Source organism: Anser brachyrhynchus (genome assembly GCF_964034855.1).
Source record: "Anser brachyrhynchus genome assembly, chromosome: Z".
NCBI classification, from domain to species: Eukaryota; Metazoa; Chordata; class Aves; order Anseriformes; family Anatidae; genus Anser; species Anser brachyrhynchus.
This window is the reverse complement of record NC_137697.1, coordinates 58634771-58643064: the sequence shown is the minus strand read 5'-3', so window position 1 is coordinate 58643064 and position 8294 is coordinate 58634771. Positions and strand designations below refer to the sequence as shown.

At 36.8% G+C, this 8294-nt stretch overlaps 1 protein-coding gene across 1 annotated transcript in view; it reads right to left on the bottom strand.

The window, feature by feature from the left end:
- Positions 1-226: 226 nt before the first annotated feature.
- The window catches only part of YTHDC2 (YTH N6-methyladenosine RNA binding protein C2), a 32050-nt gene continuing 23982 nt past the window's right edge, over positions 227-8294 (bottom strand). Inside the window, exons 24-30 of the mRNA XM_080572652.1 lie at positions 7087-7196; positions 6242-6534; positions 5636-5810; positions 4382-4585; positions 1490-1672; positions 916-1019; positions 227-769 (exon numbers count right to left, since the gene is read on the bottom strand). Coding sequence (XP_080428778.1) covers positions 939-1019; positions 1490-1672; positions 4382-4585; positions 5636-5810; positions 6242-6534; positions 7087-7196 — 1046 coding nt within the window. The 3' untranslated portion in view covers positions 227-769; positions 916-938. The remainder of the gene's footprint in view (positions 770-915; positions 1020-1489; positions 1673-4381; positions 4586-5635; positions 5811-6241; positions 6535-7086; positions 7197-8294) is intronic.

The window sequence follows — 8294 nt, the reverse complement described above, 5'->3', positions numbered from 1 at the left end:
GCCCTGAAATACTGTACAAGACAATACTACCAGTCCTTGTTTTGTGTGCACAGGCCCAGAAGTACTGGAGAAAGCAATACGAGCCTCACACCTCCATTGCACCCATGGTCTCCCACAACACCATATTAGACAATACCAGCTTTACAAAAACTCAGTCTTGGAAACACAAAATCAATTGTTTATGCATGGCAGTCCCTACACAGTATGCAAGAATGAGTACACTGGGTATTCTGAACTCTGTATGAATATTTTTATTAGACATTGAGAACATAAGAACAGGCTCAGAAGCAGAAAAAGCTCTCAGTTTATTTTGAGAGTAACTACAAACATCGTGCTGACAGTGAACAGACTGAATTTATACCAGCCTTATAAAACAGTAAGTTAACTTTTAAGGAGAATCTCAAAATGAAGAAGAGTTTCAAATGTAAACTGTGCATTTAAACTACTTGCTGTGCTACTTAAAGCCCACAAACTCAACATGGTCCATTGTTTCAAACTTGCTTCCGAATTAAACTATTTTTCTAAATATCCACCACATAAAAAATAACCTAGTTAAAAAATACAATTCGGTCAAAACCAGGCTGGTGAATAACGTTATTGTTAAAACAAAGAAATACTAAAACCAACAATTTTTTTTTTTCCCCCCATTGCTAGCTGCACAGCATTACTAACAACTTCGGGAGCTTCTTGCACCACCTTCCTCCTCTTCTTTATGTTGCAGGCACACTGGTGGTTCTACCACTTTTAAGTGATATTTTGACAACCATGGCTGAGAAAAGAAAAAGCAAGAAGAACATTTATTACTAACTGTAGCTGTTAATCAACAAACTGCAAAAACAAACACTGTAAGGATATATTGCATATAGATAGCTTTTCCTCTATCATAAAAAGGAAATAATACATGAAATCACTTACCTCTACTATATTACTTTACATCCTCAACTCAGTTGAGTTTTTTCTGCTGAAGGAGCACGATCCCAAAGCTGTAGCAACTGCTCTCCAACTTGTGGTTCCAGTTCCTAGAAACGAGCAGGAAATCTGAGAAGTTATTTCTGCTGCTACTATTGAACATACAGAAACTAAATTTTCAGATATAAATTGTAACTAGTAAATTCAGAGTATGAAGGAATAATGTGATTTTACAGAAGAGTTTCCACATGGAGTATATAGTTTTGTTGAAAGCATAAATACAATACATATTAAAGCAACAAGTCAGTTTCTACAACTTGACCTATTACTTCAAAGGTGTAGTGCAAAATTCTTCCAAGTAATGCTGCTTCTACCATATGAACTTTTTCTTGTTCCACAGCAAAGCCTCCATTAGTTCAACAGTAACTCACCAGCAGAATATGTAGAGTGCATCAATGAACTGTGATTCAGATTAACAAATATATCAGGACAGCTCATAGGTGTCAAGTCTAAAGAAGGTAAAAATAAAACCAACATAGTTCCATCAAGTAATGGAGATGCTACGAGACAGTAATATTACCTGGCCATCTCTGCTTATTTGTACTTTCTTATTGTCATTCCAAGGGTTGAGCAAATGGTGTGCAAACTTAAAAGGAATGCTTTCTTTTTGGATCCACTCCACCTTAAATACACCTCCTAAACCAGCAGATCCCCAGTCTTGACTTTTCTCACTCCCTATCTCAGAAGACATTCTGGCAAATCCCTGGAGCAAAAATTGAAACGTGAAAGGAAAAACACAGTTAGATTAGATCTACTTGCTTTGGAATTAAGTAATGATTGGACTGGAGACTAAACTTTCAAATTACTTTGAGTGATTCTCATTCTCTCCCAAGAAGCTGGATATTTTAAAATGTTTACATCTAGAAAATTAAAAGTATCTTTTGTTTTTCCTTTTGAAATATGCCTCCTAGAATTTGTACATGGAGAATGCCTCTCAATCACTCATGACTACCGCTAAAAGACTCTGAACTTTTTACAAAGTTTAAAATATGTTGTAAAAGCATTTAAGTGTAAGGGATCAAGATGTGTGTTCTACTACAAAACAGTCCATTAGTTATTCTTTGCTAGCTATAGATATTTTTTACAGAAATATATTCCTTCATTCTCATTCCCTCTGTTCTATTGACTGTATGTGAAATTTTAACATAGCTGTTCATCAAAGAAAGGAGAAGTCAGAGTGGGTTTGGTTTTCTTATTCTTCAAAAAATTGGAAAGAAATTCCAAAAAAACAAGTATACAGACAGGAAATTAGAGAAATTCTAAACCCAAAATTTGTTCTCAGTTCTTTAAGCAGGATACCCCTACTTGCCTCCTACCCCCCCCCCAAAAAAAAAAAAAGAAAAAAAAGGAAAAAATACACATGCTCCCAATGCAGCCATTCAGGCAAATTTGTGCCAGCCATGACATACGTAGGGCACTGCTCTTCTTGGACTCCTGAGTTACCAGCACACACTACTGGTTTAAGACACTGTATTGGACTTACATGGCAAGGTTTTGGTAACAGCTGGGAGACTGCAGGGGTGGCCTCTGTGAGCAGAGCCCAGCAGCTGCCCCACGTCAGATCAGAGCCAGCTCCACCTGCTCCAAAAAGGACCCACTGCTGGCCAGAGCTGAGCCAGAGAGTGACACTGGGTAGGCCTCTAGGAAAGCAGAGTTAAGGAAGGGAAAGAAGTGCTGGGCAACAGCAGCTGGGAGAGAGGGGTGAGAAGAAGCCCTGCAGGCCATTGCAGAAGGAGGGCAGGAGGTGCTCCAGGCATGCAGCAGAAGTTCCCCTGCGGCCTCTGGAGTTCCCCTGCTCCACCAGGTGGAGCAGGCTGTCCCCCTGCAGCCCATGGGTCCCACATGGAGCAGATCTCCACGCTGCAGCCGGTGGAGGAGCCCCCAGTGGAGCAGGTGGATGTGGCCTGGAGGAGGCTGCGACCCATGGAGATGAGCCCCTTCAGAAGCAGACCCCAGGCCTAAGAACTGACCACAACCTCCATTCGTCATTTGCCTGCTCTGCTTTGGGAGAAGAGACAGAATAGGATAGATGGGGTTGAAGGGATGGTGCTTGTAGTTTACTTTTAGTTCAAGCTGTTCTAGTCTGTTATTAGGAGGCAACAAATTACATTAATCTCCCTTAGGCTGTGTATGTTTTGCCCACCATGGTAATTGGCAAGTGATCTCCCATCCTTATGTCAGTCCATGAGCTCTTTTTCCATCATAATTTCTGCTGGTCTTTTTGGGGAGGGGAAGTGAGAGCACAGCATGGTGGAGCTTGTCTACCTACTGGTGTTAAACAACCACAGTCCTAGACAGCTCAAGACAAACTTAAATGGAAATTAATAGAAGGAATGGAGGTTAAAAAAAAGTGTAAAGCAAAGACAGACTTGGTGCAAGAGAACAGTAATAGTAACGTAAGTCTCACATTTTCATGAACATTCATTGTATTGTCAAAACCGGAGGGCAAGGCAACATCAACTACCCACACTCCAGATTTCAGCATGTATTTCCTAGCCTGTTTCCTTCTCCAAGAGCTCCAATACAACAGACCATTTTCGTAACCAACCAGCATGCCAAAAATTTCTTTCCAGTAGCACATCTGCATTTGCTAAATTATCACATGGTATCATCAAGACAGATGTAATTTGACTAGTTCATTAGGTTTTTTACATTTAGCTGACTTTTATAAATAGATTTATGTAAAAAAGATAAACTTCAGTTAACCATAACAACTGAGTTCACCCTTCTCTACAACACAGTTAACATGCAACTTTATCCTACCAGGTCAGGTCTTTAACTTCAAATTGTACATCTTTTGTTGACAAATATTTTGCTAAGCTAGAATTTTTAAAGTAAACCATTACAGTACATTTTATATAGGTCACACTGATCACACCCTCTGACCTAAACATTTGACAATTCAAGACAAAGCTCTTTAAGTATCATGGTATGACTTACCCCTCTCATAGATTTTAGAAAATACTGTTGAAGCAAAACAGCTATTATTCAAGTTAGTCTGAGACATCTATGAGTTTCCTAAATTTAGAAAGCTGCCATTGGATTTTAGCTGCTTAGTCATTTACTAACATTTACAGAGTTAGTTTTGGCATGCAAAGAAAAAGGTAGCAAACCCTTGCCTTTTTTTTGTGTGTCTGTGTGTGTCTGCTTTTAACAGATTAATGCAGGTCATAAGCATTCCAACAGATGTTTGAAGGCAATTCACTACTAGCCTTTGAGCAAGAGGTTGAGTTACCTGAAAAGGCATATTACCAGAAGAATGAAGAACTTTCCTGAGCCACCAGATACATTTGCTTTTCTGCTCTAAGTAAAAGGTCAGAAGTCCTTTTAGAAGCAAAAACCTCTGCACCATACATATTCATCTACTAAACCATCAGTCAGAGCTAATATTTAGTATTAACCACAGACTCACCTGAAAGTGTCCAGATCCTTGAACAGAAAATATTAAGTAAACCATGCTGCTCTCCCAGAAAGCTCTATTTAGTTTTCGTTCATTGCTTGGCCTTGTAGACCATACACCTTTCTGCTGAGAAATATCAAGGTTTTGCAAGTTGTTACTTTTCATTATGAAGTACCGAACTGGCATATTTGATCTTGGTGAAGGAGATTTGGAACCCTGGAAAAAATAAATTTAAATTAACAAAGTAAGTCAGGTTCTACGGTTTTACTTTTAAAGCATTTTAGTACATGAAGATAAAACATTTAACTGCATTCCTGCGCTCCATCCCCATATTCTGCTAGAAGCACAGAACCTCTGTCATGGTTCTGCCTGGATTGTTTTTTAAATGAATTTCAGGTCTGTTTTTACATTTTTGAAGCATTTTCCAAAGCAATCATTCATGAGGAAAAGCAATGAAGTATGGCAGAATATGCCTAAATTGTCCAGTAAGTAACTAAACTTCTTTGAAGTTTGACACACCTTCAGGTGAAACTAAGCTGCAGTCTAGAAGAATTAACTTTAAGTGCACTACTCATAATTCTACCTTCAGGAAACACACTTTTACACTGGCTGAATTTAAAAATTGAAAGACCTAAGAGAAATTATTCAATCTTCCAATAAGTCACTGCCTAGAGGAACAACAGGTTTTCTTAGTTATTGGTTTAATATTACTTTGGTTTATTAAGTACGCAGGGAGAATTACACCAGTGACTTCAATAAAAATGCATGCTTTGTTAAAATAATTGTTGTTAAACAAGTAAGGCAGGTAACACAAAATAAAACAAAGAGAATCAGTATCTCAGCATATGCTATTATGAAAACAGAGGTGTGAAAACACAAAAAGCAAAGAATTCAGAAGTGTACCATCTAATTCTTTCAGATCTATATTATATACACTAATTCAGAGAAGAAATTAGAACACCTTCTCTGCCTATATGTAGTTTGTTTTTTTTTTTTAAATCATATTTTTATTTGGATAGCTTTACTTCAGCTTTTGTATTTTGGATAGCTTTTAACTCAGCACTGCACGAAGAAGAATATTTTTGCTGTACTAAACTAGCGTAATGAGGATATTTTGTCTAGGTTTTAGGTTCCAAAAATACATAAGTGTTACACAGCTGTTAAAAAAATGAAAATCTAAGTTCTATAATGTTGTTGAAAAGTATCAGTGAATTTATTTTTGAAGTTCTGTTGGTACCAGAGGGGCATAATTTATGAGAACTCTACCTTTCCAGATATTGTCGAAGAAGGACTAGCACATGGGCTGGGATAGCTACTACTGTCCGTAGACCTCGCTGATGATTGATCTGACCTGTCATCTGATGTTCGTTTGGAGTGCAAAGTGTTTTTTCCCTTGTATTTCTTTGGCTGGAATGCTGGAGGCATAGATTTCGCTAAAACTCTAAAAAGTAAAGGTAGGTACAGGATGTTTTAAGATACAAGAGTTTGATACAGAAGAATTTACATGTACATATCAGCCTGTTCCATGAATATGCAGTTACAGTAATTCCAAACAATATCAAACACTTCAATAATAATTAAAATATATTTTTTATGCATTATTTTTGCATGCTAGGGTCAAACCTCTTCTGATACTTCTTCCCAGAGAACACAGTTCATGAACGACATTCCTGAATGTCCTCTCAAACAGCATGCATACATACCAAATACTTGTCAGTGAAATCATAGCTACAGTATTCTACAGGAAAGTACCAATTCTTCCATCTATAGTTCCATTTTTTTCTTCCTTTATATGACCAACAGAAATTCAAGTGGTGCTTTTACAGATAAAAAAATACCTCTTCTGTTCTCTAGAAGATCTCAAAAGCTTACTTTTCAGCATTAGAGGAGTCATCGGACAATTCAGTTTCTGCTGAGCTTTTTCTACTGCTGGTTGACCTCCATGTAGATGCTAAAGGAAGTTCTTCAGAAGACATAGGCCTTGGCCTCTGACCAATTCCTGAAGGCTGCTGCAAACCTGCAGACTGTTCTTCAGTACTTAAAACAGTTATGATTGCTTTTATAATTATTTCATCAATTTGAGACCATGGTTTAGAAGGAGCTCGCATACGACGCAGAAATAAGCTGTGCCACTTCTGTCTGAGTTGCAACAGCAAACCAGCAGCCTGTAATGAATTTCAATTCTGTTAAAGACTAATGAAAGTTAGATCAGACAGGTACATTCAGACTTAACAGGCAGCATCTGGCATTCTAGAACAAGTAGAGTCCAAGCCAAAGGGCAAGATTAAACTGTACGGGAAGCCGGAGAAAAACATTTAAAGAAAGCTGCTAAGTGCTTTAAGGTCATTATTAGAACTTTTTACTTCAACTAGCTCTGCATAAAATTCAAGTTATTATACAGTAAACTTACAGGACTTATTTTTCACTTTTTTAAATCATGAAATGCTTTATGCCTTTTCTCTCTACCCAATCTGAATTTATGCATGCTTCATATAAGAAGGAAAAGAGCTTAGTTCTAGGGGACATCACTTTCTTATGCAAACTTAAGCTCAAACGAGGTTAACTGAGTTTAGAAGACTCTAATCCAACTTCCGTGTTATCAAAGTTTTGAACACCTCTACAAGAGATAGTATTATTATTATTGGATCTGATTACTCAGTGTTTCATAAACAACTCTGCCTCCTAAAACAGCCAGAGCTTCTCTACACATTACTTACCTCAGAGTCCAGTTTGAGATGAAGCCATTCATCTAGCTTCAGTAGTGCTGAAGTAGAAGTTGCTTCGTCCTCCACCTCACTATCACTGTTACCATTAGATACCCCATCCCCTGGATTAAATATATATATATGAGGTGTGTTAACATTCCTATATATTTTCTACTTACAAAAAATACTCACTATTGTATTACCTGAAATAAACCTACCTTCCTTTTAAATTTAACTCCACTTGATACTATTTCACCTACTTTTCAAAGAGACATTTTAAGATCACTTATTTCATGCAAATACATCGCAGTAACAAGTTTGTTGAGCTACTTTTGCTTCAGCAGCAGAACTCCAGCATCCAGACCTGCTGAAGGTCTTGCTACGTAAGGAGCTGTATTGACATAATTTGACTCAAACCACATAACGATTCATTGATGTTGATGATGGTTATCACACAAACCTTTGCTTGAAGCTGTTTGCAAAACTGCACATCACTCTATGCATTATTTCCTAGTAAAACAGCAGATTAAATACCCACATAAAAAAATAGTTATATAGATATTAAGTATTATTATTATTTCTTGGGGAAAACATTGCAGTTCAATCAGGATAAATACCTTTTTTAAAAAAAACAGGTAACAGTTAAAGAGCAAGACAAGAAAGCTTCTAACAAACTCTTATTTTGATTCAAACTAGTATTTCTAGAGAACAGGCAGCAGGACAGATTATTTCTGCTTCTATCCCTACAGCATTCCACTTAAATTAAAAAAAAATGAAACTCTGTATTCCCAATTACTTCTAGCCACTAGGATAGCCAATTGTTTTTAAAAGTTATCAGTAGAATACAACTGATAATGTTTAAAATGCATGTTTCAGCTGGAATCAATATATATATTTTGCCATACCGATAGTTTCTAAATTGTTTGAGTTATTGTTTGAATAATCTGGTTCAAACTATCAGAGAAAGTGGTCTGTAGGAGAAAAAATGTATATACTGTACTTTTCAGTACTAATATTGTCATTACATGTTTCATAATATTAATTGCATTCTTTATTTCATTACTAACTTAATTTGTGATACTTCAGAACTATGTGAATATAATTTATGGATGTGGATTCATTAATATTCACATGCATTAATTTAAGTGATGTAATATTGCTTGCATCTTTATTGGGGGAAAAAAAGAAAAGTTGCTATTGGTTGCTCTAGAAATATTACA